The sequence below is a fragment of the Girardinichthys multiradiatus genome, chromosome 11 (genome assembly GCF_021462225.1).
Source record: "Girardinichthys multiradiatus isolate DD_20200921_A chromosome 11, DD_fGirMul_XY1, whole genome shotgun sequence".
NCBI classification, from domain to species: Eukaryota; Metazoa; Chordata; class Actinopteri; order Cyprinodontiformes; family Goodeidae; genus Girardinichthys; species Girardinichthys multiradiatus.
The window spans coordinates 3,934,963-3,953,210 of record NC_061804.1 but is presented as its reverse complement, the minus strand read 5'-3'; the positions used below and the strand labels follow the sequence as shown (position 1 = coordinate 3,953,210).

Here is an 18,248-nt window from a genome sequence, read left to right as displayed (position 1 = left end):
GCATTGCAGTGATGGAAATCTGACTAACAGTCTCCTCAAATCTGACCACAAAGTGCAGTTACCAATGTGTCAGACTTTTGAAAAGTCTGCCATAATTGTATATTTAGATTATGTCTTAATGCAAGATGAAACATAAATGCACAGGAGATAAAAAAGCAAACAGAAAAAAATACAGCAACTTACTGACAGTAAAACTACTAGACTGGAAAAGTCCAACAGAATGTGAAAAAGAGCTAAACCTATAGGAGTAGAAAGGGATCTGCCGGTTGTGCTGGAGATAATCAGATGAGTGGATCCAGGTGGGGAAATTAGCAACAACGCAAGGAAAGGTGGTGATGACACTGACAAAAATGCAAGGTGATTTTTATTTTTATTTTTTAAAGAAACAGGAATAAAAAGAATATGATGAAACGACAGCTTCTGATCCATACTACAATCTAGAAGGTGACAGTAATGCCTCTGAAAGTTGTTTGCCAACTGCCATAAAAACAGAAACAGAAGAAAAATGGAAGGTTGGCTCTAAATTTTTGACTCAGAATTTTCTGAATCTCTGTCTCCAACATCTCCAAGCATCTATTTGCTTATACTATTCCATAAGGATTGCCCCTAAATGAAGCTTTCTGACGGATTTAAAGATTTGGTGGCATTTGGCGTCTTTGAAACTTTGAAGTATAGCTTGAATGTACAATTTAAGATGAGCTGATTAACTATGATTGCACACTACAGAGTTGAGCTGATAGCTTCTGTTTAATCATCATGTGACAGTTCTGTCTGGTATTCAGCTATCATTGTGGTGCTTTGTGCATAAACTTGTTCGGGTGAAAAGTTTTTAAAATAAATAATTCTGATGAATAAAATGTTGTGGTTTGAACATCCTCCATGATGTGGTCTCCCATGTTTTCTGAATATATTAAATAAAAACATTAAAATGTTACATGCCAGACAATCTTGGGAGTTGCTTGCGAGTATGAATGTGCTGTGAGGTACCTGCTTCTATGCGCTCATGTTGCTAACTGACAAACGGACAGGTCAATAGTTACATATCATATTCCAACTTATATGTATAGTGTAATTCTTTTGTTTTGACATAGAGATCAAGTTCTTATGAACTTGGTGGTGAAAATACCTATGAACTGGTAACGTAAGCCTACCAACTACGTATATATTAGGGATGCACCGATATGAAACGTTTCTGATATTAATATTGCTGTTATGGCTGATAACAACTGATATTATACATACTTCCCTACTGTATCACATAAGGGAAACAAGTACCACAAGGCCAACACCCTTCCTTCCTCTCCACAAACGCCAACACGATGGTAATAAACAGTGGTTGTCAATATCGGACAAATTTTAAACACAGGTTAGGTAACTGACCATCATGCCAACATTTTCAGAAGTTTCTTCTAGTTTTTGTTCCAGTGGGAGGCTTCTGGTTTATTTGCTGTTCAGACTCTAAAGTGTTACAGGAAAACTTTCTGGGTTGTGGACAGCATTTAAAAACTAGGACTTGACTTGTTTTTCTCTCCTGATGAACTCCATACTCAGTTTCCTTGGTTACGCTGTTGGTTCTTGGCTATACAACAAAGATCTGGCAAGCCAATCTCAATCTTGTCTGTGGCTGAGCTGCCTCGTGATGAATTGTTTTCCATTCAGGACACTATTCACTGAAAGCACAATCAGGCTACTATTATAATGACACCTCCCCATAGAGACTCTCCAGTAATGCCCATCAGGGAGGGAACCATGGGACACAGGAACAACAGGCTGAAGGGATTATGTAACTCATTTGACCTGGAAAAGCCTTATAATCCCATGAGAGGTACTGAGGAAAAAAGAGGACAGAAAAGATAAATATAAAATCCTCCACAATGAATCAAAAGATACCAAAATTTTGTAAATGTATTTGTTGTTTGCTATTTCCCAAGATCCAATTTGGTGTCCTTAGAATATCTTTTAGAAGTACAAACAAAAGGAACAAATTTGAGGTAAATGCAAACCTCACTGTGCTGTTAAAAAGATTGAATTAGTCTGCTTTATTTTTTTGAAAATTAGTGTATATGTGTATTAATCGCTATAAAAGGTAGAAACAACTTGTGACCAGGATCTGATGTGCCTCTCATCCCCTCAACGCTGGACATGTGAACCAGCCCCCTAACAAGCCGAGGCAGGATTAACCGGAAGTACAAAATAGAGAGATATTAGAAAAAACTTTACATTGCTTTTATTATTTAGCCTTTATATATAGCACAACTTCGTTAATTTAAATGGACTCTGTTAAACCAGAAATGAAGTTCAGATACCCAACAGCTAAACAGACAAGGAATCACAGGGCATTACTGCTGTAAAGTATCAGACAGGAGAAGGATGAAAAATAATGTCCACGCCTTCACAGATAGCACAGACCATAGTGAAGACGGTCATCTAAAAGTGGAGAAAATGTCTGTAAACCATTTGTGGAGTGACAAAAACTGGACGTTTCCTCACAATTTATGAAAAGACGGAGAAGGGTCTGAGCAACACTGAAGGAGATGCTGGAAATCTCCATTATGGTTGCATGTTTTACATGTGATAAAACTCTACAATGTTTGGGTACATTTTTATGAAAACAACGCCCCAGGTATCCCAGAGAACTGTGGGAAAATGATTCATGGCCCATTAAAAGCACAGATAAACTTGTCCCAAAACAGCTACATTTGCAACACTGCAAATTACTCAAAGAACATGTCCAAGGTTGAAAGTGCTTGAATATAAGGGAAATAGACTTCAATAGAAGGGTCCCATTTTGGACTTTAAGAGGGAAAACATTACCAATAACATTTCATGAACCCTGACCTAACTGTATCATCCATTTCAATGGAATAGAAAAAATACATGCTTTTGATGGAGTCATGTTGACTGACCAGCTGTACTTCCTGTTGTACTTCCTTTCTATGTCTAGAAAGCATTGAAGACCTCTGAGATGGAACCCAGAGGACAAAACAAAGAGTCTCTTGAGGAAACATTTTTCCACAATTAAAAGGAACTGGATGTTTACAGCCTTCTGTTTTTTCTTTGACAAACCCAGAGTTTTTCTGATATACAGAAAAATGTTTGGGACTGCTTCTGAAGTTAGCTCAATCTGATAAAAAATTACATTATTCAGGCTATTTACTAGTTTTAATTAACAACACAGAAACTACAAAAGTTTATCTTTATCAATTTTCATGGATTTTTAGAGTCTGGAAATTCTGGTTGTTCGCTCAGATGCAATTATATCATTGTATAGTCTGACCATGGGGAGAATTTTCTGGGACACCCACTCCTGGACAGCTGTCTAAAATGCTTTCTGTATTGATTGCACACTGGCATGTGTGAACATGCATGCAAGAACTTTATCTAGGTCACTTTGACTCTGTGACCTGCTTCAGAGACTGTTTGGTACATTCCATTAGAAACCACATTCATAGAACATTATGAAACAGAACAACATGATGTTTACATGGTCTGTGAGTTGATAGCAACAAACTTTAAAAAAAAGCATCCTTATGACTGTGTCTCCATGGGGCTTATCATTGTTAGCCATGCTGCAGGGGGTCCGACCTCACTTCCCAATTTTCTTCATTGTCTTTACTTACGTCAAATAATGCTCAAAAAAGTGGTTTTCTTCTTTCTTTAATAAAGTTTCTACAACAACCTTTTCCAAGAGTGAATAATCTTTCTCTGTGTAGAATGATGAACTTCAGGAAGTTTGTAACCTTTTCACACTAATGGGCAGCCCCAGTTTCTTTTTTGATGTCATTGCTGATGTCTTTCCATCTTGGCATTAAGGTATCCCACACCTGCAAACTGCCACGACCCCTGCTTTTATAGACATGCTCACACTGTTGCTCATCAATTCATTTGATTGGAAGTACCTCACTGCTGCTTTCCATCTGAATTCCTAGGTGAGCTTACCCCTCCCTCCTACTTCCCTATGTCTAAGGGGATTCCTCAATCCAGCTCTCCATCCAACGGGTCCGGACTTCCTTAAACCTGAAAGATCTTACTAAGCAGGTTTACTGAAAGTTCTGTTTAAGGTGGTGTCGGGAAATGACTCGCCTAGCCTCTGACAGCCTTCATCCAAAAGTCTCGCCCTTCTTCAGCTGTAGGTCTGGACGACTGAGTAGCCCATCGCAGTCATCCACACTTTCAACAGTCACTTTTGTTCACGGTTGCTCATTCCCTAATATTACAACTGGCTCGTGGTATATGGGCTAGGTTAATTTTAATGACTCGGCACGAGCCCCAAGGGCGCTCTTTTAACAAACTTGATTAAGGCAACCTATAAAAACCTCCTAAAATATCTTAGAACCAGGCAACAATACTTTTTACCACCAATGAAAAACCAACAATACGGTGACTCAAATAATTGAATGTCAACGATTTAATTAAAATTTTATATGCTTTCTTTAATTAGTAACGCTTTTACAGGGGTCAGTAACAGCTTAAATTCGGCAACACAAAATAATTTCAATAATAGCAATGAATCAATCAACTCAACCTGTCTTTCCCTGATGCTGAAACTAGTGAGTTTGGAGAGGCTTTGAAGACGGAGGCTCATCCATGCACCTGATGGAGACGTTTCTTCTGGTAACAACGAGTGGTTTCTTGAAGGAAATACGACTTAATCTTCAGTTTTCTTCCTCTAAGTGGACAGGCACTGATGCTCCAGGCTTTGAAGGTTAAAGAGAAACTTTGTTGTCATATGTCTCAGAAGACAGTAGTTTCCAGAGGCTGAAGAGTTGAAGGAAACCCCGGAGACATAAATGAGGTTGATTCAGGACTTCCAGAAGCCTGAAACTTAGAGCAATCAGCTGTTCTTAGTTATTGCTCAAGACAGTCGTGGTCATCATGACTGTCTGGTTCTGTTTATCGGCCTTGGAGATTCCAGTAATAGCCACGCAGCTGGCTGTAGTCTCATCCTCCATTCCTTGCGCTGGTCTTCAAAAGATTCGCAGTCAGCATGCAGCTGGTTCTCATCACTCCTAGTCATCTTAGTTCTCTCCCTAATCTGCTCAGTCTTAAACTTTACACAGCATTACACATTCCATTCTCAGCTCTAACTTTAAAAGTTTTAAAACCATCACTTCACTCTATTTATTCATACATCACAACTGATCAACATTATATCTCTTTCATATATAGCTGATTTCAAACCTTAATGTCTTTTACTTTAATTATCAGTTCTTAACCATATTTCAATCGTACATCTTTTAACTTGATAATCAAAGATTACCAATTTCATTTAATACTTGTAAAAGAATGGAAAATCATCATACATCATTTCTTTGGATGCACTTGTTTATATTTCTGCAAAGTATAAGACAGTTAATATGTGGCTCCACACAGGCCTCTCCAATCTTTCAGTCCCAGAATATGAGAATATGCTTGTTTCACTCTCTACTGCTTCAACTGTGTATTTTAATAATTATTGCTTGGATTACACAAAAGGATATTTATTGTAATTTTTATGGATTTACCTGTGAGCAGTTAATAAATGTTGTATGGATTACATGGAAAGAGCTCACCTTATTTTGACAGGTTCTAAAATTTATTTTAACTATTTGTTCCTGTTACTTCTAACTTAGGAAATGAAAATGTCTGTAATTTAAGGAATTCAAGTAATTTATGAAACATCTGAGGTAGCACCAATGAAAGGGAGTTGACTGTTGTGACTATGAATCTGTTTATAGTCAGTCATTTTCTACCGCTTATTCCATAGTGGGTCACGGGGGAGCTGGTGCCTATCTCCAGCAGTCTATGGGCGAGAGGCAGGGTACACCCTGGACAGATCGCCAGTCCATTGCAGGGCAACACACAAACAACCACGCACACACTCATTCATACACCTAAGGTCAATTTAGAGTGACCAATTAACCTAACAGGCATGTCTTTGGACTGTGGGAGGAAGCCGGAGTACCCGGTGAGAACCCACGCATGCACAGGGAGAACATGCAAACTCCATGCAGAAAGACCCCAGGCCAGGAATCGAACCCAGGACCTTCTTGCTGCAAGGCAACAGTGCTACCAACTGCACCACCGTGCAGCCGAATCTGAATATATCATTTTATATTTAATATTAATACTTTGATATTTTATCAAATAATATTTCGGTCTGTTAAGGGTTGTCCTGTGAATGCCAGCCCAATAAGGTGGTGGTATACGGACAAAATCAAAAAGAGTGAGCCAAGCTCTGACATTATTGAACAGCATAAACTCTGCACATATATGGAATGAATTCACACAATTTCTTAAAATACAAGAATTTATTAACAAAAATAAGTCAACTCAAAATCAAACATATTTCAATCAACAAACTCTTTACTTTGCTAAAACAATCCAACTAAACTACCAAGCAGAATTAAAGAATAACGAAGACTAATGGACTATGTACAAAATAAACAAGTTGATTAAAGAGATGACTGAAAACCATGATTGAAAGAGTGATGCAACATCATCATGCAATGTTTATGTTTGAGAACCAAGGATTATCTTGAAGAATCTGGAAGTGAAGTTAAGTTAGTCTTGGAACCAACTTAGGCAATAATCAGCAAACATTTAGACAACCATTCACAATGCAAGATCAAATAAAATATTATTTTAATAAAATGATGTTTCAAACAATGATCTGCTAAATAAAACCAACCGTCTGGTTAGTTTTATTCTCAACGGTGTCTCATTAGCTGCCTTTATTTATTGAAATAATACTTTAAATAAATATTATTAAGGAAATAGTAAAATATTTAGGCAGGTATTTTGCAAAAGAACCAAATCTTTCTGGAGAAATAGGCTTAAGTATGCAAGCACGTGTCTGTAGCTGTTAGCAGTGAAAGCTAACTAAAGAAGCTGATAGCTTAGCACCAGAATGAAACACACACCTTTAAAATACAGTTAATAAAAGGGTTAAAATGCATAAGCGCGGACGGCGCGTTCTGTGTTTAAAATCACCCTTCAAGTAAAATTTGTCTTAACTTTAAAAACACAAACACAGAACACAAAACTGAGCACGTGTGCTGCAGATAGCCTGCTAGCACCAAGATAGCTGAGTTCAACACAAACAAAACCAAACTTCATAAAATGTGATTGTTTAGATCACTTCATCATAAATCTTTCTCTGCCCAAACCCTAACCTCGTATGAACCATGCTGAGGAGTTGTCCGGGTGACGACGAAGTTTGAAGAAACATCCACTTTGAACGAAGGTTAGCTTCAGCTACAGTGATTCTCATTCGTACTTAACTTGTGCATATGATCAATGATTGTATGACACTCTCGGATCCAGTTGAAGAGTTATGTCTGTTTGCCAGAAAAGAGACATTAGCGCGCTGGGTCTCTCTGTCCAGGTCCTTGTGTGACCTGTGTAGAAGAGATCGGACCATTGGAAAGGTGGGGGTTTTAAACGGCCAGTGGCATCATGGGAAGTCCGATGTTACCCCCCCCCTTTTCCAAATGTTGGAAGTTGGTTAATTGCAATTTATTTTGAAAGTTCCAGAAAAGTTTGTACCGCATCTTTCATGTTGCAATCCATGGCTGTGGGTCCCAACATGACTTTGTCATGTTTTGTCTCATTTAACCGGTTTATTTTTCTTATTGGACACTGCTGGTGTAAACCACCAGCAAACAGCAGTTGTGAAACAAAAGACTGGGTTCCTGTACGACTTGGATTAGTGTCAGACAGATGGTGCTCTTAATCAGTATGTGCAAAAAGATCTTACCCCAAGTCCCTGCCTTCTCTAACATTTGTATTTTTATCTCTCCAGAGGACACTCACATTAATCTCCTGGGAGTGCTTCAGAACTTTAAACCTTGCGATAAATGAACAGATTACCACTTCTTATTCAGGGAGGAAAAAAGGCACCAAGTCCCCACATGGGGCATCACAAAAACACACATTTATGTATACATAAGCCATTCATCAACCCTTCTGAAAGACGAAGCCTCAAAAGATCCTTTAGGTGTCTTGGAGAAAGTCAGCATCCTTTTCCCTGAATAACCTCCAGCTGAAATCAGAACCCCAGACTCTCCCACATAATTACAGTCAGCAGAGGCGTGTGTATGATCCTATGAAGTCAGGTAAAGCAATGAATGGAAAGAGTCTGTGTGTGTGTTTGTTGCTGCAGTGCATGTTTTAATCTCTGCAGGCAGACTGGCACAGCGCCAGACGGTTATGCGTCTGGAGGCATCAGCAAAGCGTTAAACCACACAGCACCTGATTGGTCGCCAGCAACAGGTCATTTCAGCCTAATCTCGATGATGGACTCAATCTAGCTGTATGTAAGGAACTTAACCAATGATCCATACAACATTATTACATGGACGTTTAGCAGAAGTTCATGAAAAACAAGAGAAGCAGACTTACCCGATCCTGCTTAATAATTTGTTAGCGTTTCCAGAACAGGAAGTTATACAGCTTCCTATATGAACTGTTACTTTAACAGTGCAATTAACTTAACTGTACCAACAATAACTCCTCTGTAAAAGTATTTATCAGACTTTGCCTCCTGGATGCCTTGATTATCCTGACAGTTGTATATGAAGTAAATATACATGTGTATAGGTTTGTTACAAACAGAGTGATATGTTTCAAGTGTTTTTTTTACTTATAATGTCAATGATTATGGCTTAGAGCTAGACAAAATGTATAAATCTGTTTATTAGAAGCTGATTTTTGGTGATTCATCTTCTTGACAAAATTCCATGTTTTCTCTATGCGGTTTGAGCCAGGCCTGTATGCTCGTTAATCAGTCAACCCACTTCTACATAAAACGTCTCAGCAGACCGAAGCATGAAGTGCTCTAAAACGTCCTGGTTCCCTGACTGCGTTGACTTTGGACTTGATGAAACACAGTCATGTCTTGTACATAAGTAAAGCCGACATTGTAGAATCAGTGACTGACAGCAGTGCTGCCGTCCCACTTCGGTATCAGTCCTTCCAAAAAAGATGCTAAGGTGTGCAGAACTTACGATCCCAGCTTAAACATGTCCTCTGTGAGAGGTTAGAGCACGCATGGTCATGAAATTTGAAGTTATGAATTTCCTTAAAAGTATATGTCAATACTTGGGGAAGTGAGTAAACTCATAGGATCTGTTCTGCATGAACAAATCGTGGTGGTCAAATTTCAATAACCAGAACTCCTCCAGAAACCCATCTTTCTGAACACAGATTTCGGGCTTTATTGTTCCGCTCCAATGTTTTTTTAAATATGAACTAAACTGAAACAAACTTTCGCCCTAATGAGAGACAGGAAAGGCTTTGTTGATACAGACCTAGGGACAATAAACCAGAAATAACAAGAAGCAAACAAAAGGAAACAGGATGTATTCTTCCTCAGTACCCCTGTGTTCTGCTGTGTTTTGTTTCAGCTTGTTGTGTTTAAACCAGAGTTATTCATACAACCAAAGGTAGCCAGAGTAAAGAAACAAGCGTGACACCTGCAGCAGCTGCTACTGCTGCTGTAAATCATCCAGATCTTCACCCACATGAACACTGAGCCAGCTGAGGTTTTACACACTCCATCAATGAAACCAATTTTCATCTTAAACACTAGTGGGATGGTTTTAGATGTTTAAAATGTTAAAAATGTTACCTTGTAGCCCATGGTGTGTTTGTTGTTGCTTAGAAACACACTGTAGCTTTCAGGTCTCCGCTCATCTCCTCTGCAAGAGACATAAACAAAGCACTGGTTTCATTATATGCTCTATACACTGGGGTGCTTGTTTTTTGCATTCACGGCTGATACAGGAGGGTAAATCTGTATCAACTGGCCAAAATCAGAATAGGTAGCTTTATAAAACAAAATCGCTATTTACCTTGAGAAAGTGCAATCAGGGCATTTCTACCTATAAACCGCCTAAAGAAGTCCAAATATGGTATTGATAATAGTAGTGTATATTCAGTTGTGATATATACCTATTTTCTTATTTCCTCTCTGTCTTATCTATTCTTCCATCCCTCTGTGACCTTTAGCGTTTTGGGCAAAGTCATTTGTGTCCAGTGTGAGCATCTATTGTCACGAGACTATGTCCAACTGGCTAAATATTACATTAACATGTAAAATGCAAGTTCAAAACACTTGGAATATATTAGCCAACAATTACTGCACTCCAAACAGTCCTTTACTATATTAATATTGCACGCGCTGATATTGTGATGACAATATACAGGGGTTGGACAATGAAACTGAAACACCTGGTTTTAGACCACAATAATTTATTAGTATGGTGTAGGGCCTCCAATTCGTCTTGGGAATGACATATACAAGTGCTGCACAGTGGTCAGAGGGATTTTAAACCATTCTTCTTGCAGGATAGTGGCCAGGTCACTACGTGATATTGGTGGAGGAAAATGTTTCCGGACTCGCTCCTCCAAAACACCCCAAAGTGGCTCAATAATATTTAGATCTGGTGACTGTGCAGGCCATGGGAGATGTTCAACTTCACTTTCATGTTCATCAAACCAATCTTTCACCAGTCTTGCTGTGTGTATTGGTGCATTGTCATCCTGATACACGGCACCGCCTTCAGGATACAATGTTTGAACCATTGGATGCACATGGTCCTCAAGAATGGTTCGGTAGTCCTTGGCAGTGACGCACCCATCTAGCACAGGTATTGGGCCAATGGAATGCCATTATATGGCAGAGCAAACCATCACTGATCCACCCCCATGCTTCATTGTGGGCATGCAACAGTCTGGGTGGTATGCTTCTTTTGGGGCTTCTCCACACTGTAACTCTCCCGGATGTGGGGAAAACAGTAAAGGTGGACTCATCAGAGAACAATACATGCTTCACATTGTCCACAGCCCAAGATTTGCGCTCCTTGCCCCATTGAAACCAACGTTTGGCATTGGCATGAGTGACCAAAGGTTTGGCTATAGCAGCCCGGCCGTGTATATTGACCCTGTGGAGCTCCCGACGGACAGTTCTGGTGGAAACAGGAGAGTTGAGGTGCACATTTAATTCTGCCGTGATTTGGGCAGCCGTGGTTTTATGTTTTTTGGATACAATCCGGGTTAGCACCCGAACATCCCTTTCAGACAGCTTCCTCTTGCGTCCACAGTTAATCCTGTTGGATGTGGTTCGTCCTTCTTGGTGGTATGCTGACATTACCCTGGATACCGTGGCTCTTGATACATCACAAAGACTTGCTGTCTTGGTCACAGATGCGCCAGCAAGATGTGCACCAACAATTTGTCCTCTTTTGAACTCTGGTATGTCACCCATAATGTTGTGTGCATTTCAATATTTTGATCAAAACTGTGCTCTTACCCTGCTAATTGAACCTTCACACTCTGGTCTGACTGGTGCAATGTGCAATCAATGAAGACTGGCTACCAGGCTGGTCTAGTTTAGCCATGAAACCTCCCACACTAAAATGACAGGTGTTTCAGTTTCATTGTCCAACCCTTGTAAGTGACCTTGGAGACACTGTTGCCATTAAGAACCCTCTTATGACAAAGTCAATTGAGACTAAGCGTCATAAATCTCTGAAAAAGGAGTGGCTTATCTATGTAGCTGATTAAAAAAATTATGTACTACCAGAGAACCGGTAGGCTGTGTCATCTGTGGCGATGAAAAGCAAAGTAAGAGGCTCTACTTTTGCAAACAGTTCAAGATGCTAACATTAGTTGAGAAAACAGCTGCTGTCAAGAAAATAAGAGCACGTACCAAGTGTTTGGAAGTACAGGATGACAATTCATACTGCAAACCTAGCTACTTGTGCAGGAATCAAAGTTGCAGAAATGGGGACAATCTGGACATTATTATCTAAGCCCATTATTATCTAGTGCTGAAGTCAAGAAAAGCACCATAGTCCAGAGGAAGAGCCGAGCTAGTCCAGTGGAGGATAAAAGCAGCAGGTAATACACTGAGGAACAGGAGGAATTTCTTTGGAAACTGTCACCTGAACTGGCCAAACATTGTAGAGATGTATTTTCAAATACTCCATCAATAGGGGTTTAAAACATCATAAAGGACCCAACAAACTGCTTAATGAATAGTGGTCTGCAAGAACAGCCAGTGTTAATGATGCTGCTTGAAGTAACTGCAAATGCTGGACAAAGGATTGGCACCTTAATTGATTTGGCCTCAGACACAAATTATATTACCCACAAGGCCGCAAGTAGACTAAACCTTAATGGTGAGGACTTCACGCTCATTGTCCATGGACTTGAAGGAATGAAAGTTTGTGTGGAGATGAAATGTTACCCCCTGAAAATTTGTGTGAAACCACCCAAATGCACCCTTAGGTCTTATCAGCTTATTTGTTATGGGCTTGATAGCACTGCAGATATTCACAAGCATGTGATGGCAAAACAGCTCCACAAAGTTTTCCCAGATATACCACTGGATGAGTTTGGAAAACCCAGAGAAATAAGCCTACTTATAAGCCACAGGAAAGGTCAGCTGACCCCACAAAAATCAGAGTAGTGGGGAACCTTGTACTGTGGCATGGCCCCTGGGAAACCTAGTTGGAGGAACTCCTCCATAAATCTTTGAGACGCTTACCATGACAGCTCATATGACCTAAACACACTTTACAAGGTCAATGAGGATGGCTGCATTGAGATATGAGGAGCTCACCCATGAGACCCCACAGCAACTACCATTAAACCATCAGGTCTCCATTCAACCCCAGGCATCAAAGTCTTGGAGTGGTGGAGGTGGGACAGTATTGGCATCGCCTGTGAACCAAAGGAGGGTGTCGATGTGGAAACTGCCAGCCGGGTGGCAAGGAGATGACTGTTGCTGAGAAAAGGGAGTTTGAAGTGGTGACAGAGGCCCTCACTTATAATACAGGAGACAGTCACATAGATGAACCTCATTGGCACACTAAGTACCCATGGATGGGAGATCTGGCATCCCTGCCAGACAATAGAAAAGCAGTTGAAGCATCGTTCCTCAAGAGAGAAAACCAACTGGCCATAGAACCTGAGCGAAGAGCTGCTTACAATGAATAAGTACATAACATGCTTGAGCGAGAAGCTGCAATTAAACTGTCTAAAGAAGCAATCGTTAAATGGAACGGCCCAGTGTGGTATGTTAGCCACCTCATCGCTTCAAATCTGCACTCAGTGACGACTCCTGTAAGACTTGCATGGAACAGCTTACAGAAACTCAAAGGGATAATTATGAATGACCTGGTGATGAAAGGTCCAGTTGTCCTAAACCAGATCTGTGGTGTCCTACTAAGATTCAGAGAAGGAGCCTATGCTGCACTAGGAGAGATAAAAAAAATGTACACCTCTGTTTGGCTGGAAAAAAGAGAAGTACCGTATTTTCCGCACTATAAGGCGCACTTAAAAACCTTTAATTTTTTCAAAAAATGACAGTGCGCCTTGTAATCCGGAGCGCCTTATATATGGATCAATTGGTTAATTGGTTGATCCAAACTGGTTGTACACGGCGCTCTGTCAAATGTTTCAGTACGACTGGTAAACTACAAAGCCGCACCGCTTGCAGCATTACGGCTACCGTAGTCAGGGGTGTCGCCAAAGTAATAGCGGTAAACACCTGTACTGTGCTTACTCCTAGTCCAACACCACTTGTGTGTGTATAACGTTTGAATGTACTGTTGCAGGAATTGCCTGAACTATATGTGATTAGAAGCTCAGTGTGTGGGGTGTATGTTTCGTGTGTGTGTATGGAAGATGTTGACATTACTCCTCCGGACAGAGGGGGCGCTGTGTGCTGCCGTAGCTGAGAATCAAGAGTGAAGGAGTGACGTCGGTATTATTGTGTGTGTGGGGTGGGTAGAGACGGCGACCGGAGCAGCGGTGTATGAGTCTGTAAGCCCTGTGTTTTTACGTGCTGCAAAGTCATTAAAAAGAACCCCGAATCTCGTCAACAACTCAGTGTTTTGATGCTGTTTCTTCATGCTCAACTCAGCAACGTATGAGTGAGGGAGTTAACCCCGAGGAAACTAGTAACTTCGGCCCTGGAGAAAGCGTCTCCCCTGTGTCATCAGACTACGGTCAGGGGACAGAAACAGGAAAGGTTAACAGTACTAACGTTTGATTTAGTGCATCAAACTGTTTCTTTTACGTGTTTACTGAATCAGGGAAAAGTTCCCTTTCACGTTTTAACTAACGTTTGATTTCAACTTCAACTTCATAGACTCCAATGCATTCCTAACGTGCGGTTGACTCTATTCAATAGAATTCTATGTAGAGGAGACCTTACCATGAGAGTGAATGGAGTTATCAGAACGCTGGTTTGTAGTGTATTAATAAAGTTTGACTGACTGTTTTGTTGACATTCTACGTTCCTACCCTCACCTATGGCCATGAACTTTGGGTCATGACCGAAAGAACGAGATCCCGGATACAAGCGGCTGAAATGAGCTTCCTCTGTAGGGTGGCCGGGCTCTCCCTTAGAGATAGGGTGAGGCGCTCGGCCATCCGGGAGGGGCTCGGAGTAGAGCCGCTGCTCCTCCACATCGAGAGGAGCCAGTTGAGGTGGCTCGGGCATCTATACCGGATGCCTCCTGGACGCCTTCCTCGGGAGGTGTTCCAGGCCTGTCCCACCGGGAGGAGGCCAAGGGGACGGCCCAGGACACGCTGGAGGGACTATGTCTCTCGGCTGGCCTGGGAATGCCTTGGGCTCCCCCCGGAGGAGCTGGAGGAGGTGTCTGGGGAGAGGAACGTCTGGGCATCTCTGCTGAGTCTGCTGCCCCTGCGACCCAGTCCCGGATAAAGCAGAAGACGGCGAGTACGAGTAGCTTGATGAAGTGTCTTTTTATACAACGGCAAGCTATTTTTCCAGATTAAGTAGGAATCCTCTAGGTGTGTAGAGTGCCATTTTCTGTCCAATTTTCTAACATTCTGCTTTAGGGCTGCACGATGGCGCAGTTGGTAGCACTGTTGCCTTGCAGCAAGAAGGTCCTGGGTTTGATTCCTGTCTGTGGGTCTTTCTGCATGGAGTTTGCATGTTCTCCCTGTGCATACGTGGGTTCTCACCAGGTACTCTGGCTTCCTCCCACAGTCCAAAGACATGCCTGTTAGGTTAATTGGTCTCTGTAAATTGCCCTTAGGGGTATGAATGAGTGTGTGCATGGTTGTTTGTGTGTTGCCCTGCGATGGACTGGCGACCTGTCCAGGGTGTACCCTGCCTCTTGCCCATAGACTGCTGGAGATAGGCACCAGCTTCCCCGGGACCCACTATGGAATAAGCTGTAGAAAATGACTGACTGACTTTAAAGTTAAAGAAATTAAGTTTGATTACTTTGTTGATTTGACTTCATTTAAGCCCTCTTAGGGGTTGAGATTCACAGCATTTAGCTTAGTGTTATTTTTTGCAGTTTGAGTAAATAAAATACTTTCTGTAAAACTTAAATAATACAATTACATTTGGAATATTTATTTATATATACAGTACAGACCAAAAATTTTGACACACCTTCTCATTCAAAGAGTTGTCTTTATTTTCATGACTATGAATATTATAGCTTCACACTGTAGGCATCAAAACTATGAATTAACACATGTGGAATTATATACTGAACAAAAAAGTGTGAAACAACTGAAAATATGTCTCATATTCTAGGTTCTTCAAAGTAGCCACCTTTTGCTTTGATTACTGCTCCGCACACTCTTGGTATTCTGTTGATGAGCTTCAAGAGGTAGTCACCTGAAATGGTTTTCACTTTACAGGTGTGCCCTGTCAGGTTTAATAGGTGGGATTTCAAGCCTTATAAATGGGGTTGGGACCATCAGCTTTGTTGTGCAGGAGGTGGATACAGTACACAGCTGATAGTCCTACTAAATAGACTGTTAGAATTTGTATTATGGCAAGAAAAAAGCAGCTAAGTAAAGAAAAACGAGTGACCATCATTACTTTAAGAAATGAAGGTCAGTCAGTCCGAACAATTGGGAAAACTTTGAAAGTGTCCCCAAGTGCAGTCGCAAAAACCATCAAGCGCTACAAAGTAACTGGCTCACATGAGGACCGCCCCAGGAAAGGAAGACCAAGAGTCACCTCTGCAGCGGACGATAAGTTCATCTGAGTCACCAGCTTAAGAAATCGCAGGTTAACAGCAGCTCAGATTAGAGAACAGGTCAATGCCACACAGAGTTCTAGCAGCAGACACATCTCTAGAACAACTGTTAAGAGGAGACTGTGTGAATCAGGCCTTCATGGTAAAATAGCTGCTTGGAAACCACTGCTGAGGACAGGCAACAAGCAGAAGAGACTTGTTTGGACTAAAGAACACAAGGAATGGACATTAGGCCAGTGGAAATCTGTGCTTTGGTCTGATGAGTCCAGGTTTGAGATCTTTGGTTCCAACCAGCGTGTGTTTGTGCGGTGCAGAAGAGGTGAACGGATGGACTCTACATGCCTGGTACTCACCGTGAAGCATGGAGGAGGAGGTGTGATGATGTGGGGGTGCTTTGCTGGTGACACTGTTGGGGATTTATTCAAAATTGAAGGCATACTGAACCAGCATGGCTACCACAGCATCTTGCAGCGGCATGTTATTCCATCCAGTTTGCGTTTAGTTGGACCATCACTTATTTTTCAACAGGACAATGACCCCAAACACACCTCCAGGCTGTGTAAGGGCCATTTGACCAAGAAGGAGAGTGATGGGGTGCTGCGCCAGATGACCTGGCCTCCACAGTCACCGGACCTGAACCCAATCGAGATGGTTTGGGGTGAGCTGGACCGCAGAGTGAAGGCAAAAGGGCCAACAAGTGCTAAGCATCTCTGGGAACTCCTTCAAGACTGTTGGAAAACCATTTCAGGTGACTACCTCTTGAAGCTCATCAACAGAATGCCAAGAGTGAATGGAGCAGTAATCAAAGCAAAAGGTGGCTACTTTGAACAACCTAGAATATAAGACATATTTTCAGTTGTTTCACACTTTTTTGTTCAGTATATAATTCCACATGTGTTAATATATATATATATTTTTTTTTTTTCTTGGGGTTGTTTAAAGGTTTTTACCTGCTTTGGACCAACTGTAAAGAAAACAATTTTCCTGACAGTGATCAATAATCGGAAGATAAAAGAAGATAACTGTTTGGTCTTTGAGTGGAATCCAGTTGTGGAAAAACTGTGAGGGTGCATCCATTTCTTCAATTGGGAAAGCTGCACAAATTAAGTGCGACTGGACAATGTGTGATAGAGCTGTCCTGTGCAGGCCTCAGAGGTTTAGTGAACAACCAGCAGCATATAGACCACGAAACACATCAGATAGGTGAGGAAGAAAGCTGAGAAACAGTTTAAAGCAGAGTTAGGATAAAAAACAATATTCTAAGCTTTGACCATCTCACAGAGCTCCGTTCATGCCATCATCTAAAAATGAAAAGAGTATGGTACAACTGCAAGTACACCAAATATAGACATTGCTGTCTATCTAACGTAACTGGTCGGACAAGGACAGCATTAATCAGAGAAACAGTCAGGAGAGCAATGCTAACGTAGGGGGAGCTGCAAAAGGCTAATGGCTCAGTTGGGTGAATCTGTTGACGGGAAAACTATTATTCATGAACTCCACAAAGCTGTGGCAAGAAGAAAGTCATTGTTTAGAAAAACAAAGCCCCCCTTTGTAGTTTGCCATAAGCTATTTCGGGGGCATAGCATGTGGAACAAGGTTCCTTGGTTAGATGAGAACACAATTAAATTTTTTCGGCCTCCATGCAAAATGGTATGCATGAAGGAAAACTACAACAGCGCATCAACCTGGACATACCATTTCCCACAGTAAAACAAGGTGCTGGCGGTATCACGCAGGGGGGATGTTTTTCTTTAGCAGGGCCAGGAAGGTGATCAGAGTCAAAACAGGGCAATCATTGAAGGAAAACTGTTAGAGGCTGCAAATGTGTAGAGACTGGGGCAGCTTCCAGCAAGAGACCATGGCCCTAAAAATACCGCCAGTGCTTTAGTGGAAGAATTTAGAGCAAAGCATATTCATGTGCTAGAATAGCCCTGTCAAAGTATATACCTAAGGCCAATTAAGAATGTGGGGCCAGACTTGAAAGTTGATAATCACAGACGTTCTCCATCCAATCTAACTGAACTTCAGCTATATAGCAAAGAAGAAAAGGGCAGAAATATTTCTACATGTGCAAAGCTGGTAGAGACACTGGCCAAATAACCTTCAGCTGTAATTGCAGTGAAAGGTGGTTCTACAAAGTGTTGACTCAAGGGGGGCTGAATAAAAATTCACAGCACATCTTTAGGTTCTTATTTGTAGAAAATTTAAAAACCTTAGAGCATAATT

At 41.3% G+C, this 18,248-nt stretch overlaps 1 protein-coding gene across 4 annotated transcripts in view; it reads right to left on the bottom strand.

Moving 5' to 3' along the window:
- Window positions 1-18,248, bottom strand: part of st6gal1 (ST6 beta-galactosamide alpha-2,6-sialyltranferase 1) — a 56,036-nt gene that overhangs the window by 28,945 nt on the left and 8,843 nt on the right. For 3 of the 4 annotated variants that reach the window (XM_047378910.1, XM_047378906.1, XM_047378907.1), the window contains exon 2: window positions 9,611-9,680. The exons of the other annotated variant lie outside the window; for it this stretch is intronic. In XM_047378910.1, coding sequence (XP_047234866.1) covers window positions 9,611-9,680 — 70 coding nt within the window. The remainder of the gene's footprint in view (window positions 1-9,610; window positions 9,681-18,248) is intronic. 4 annotated transcript variants of the gene reach the window in all.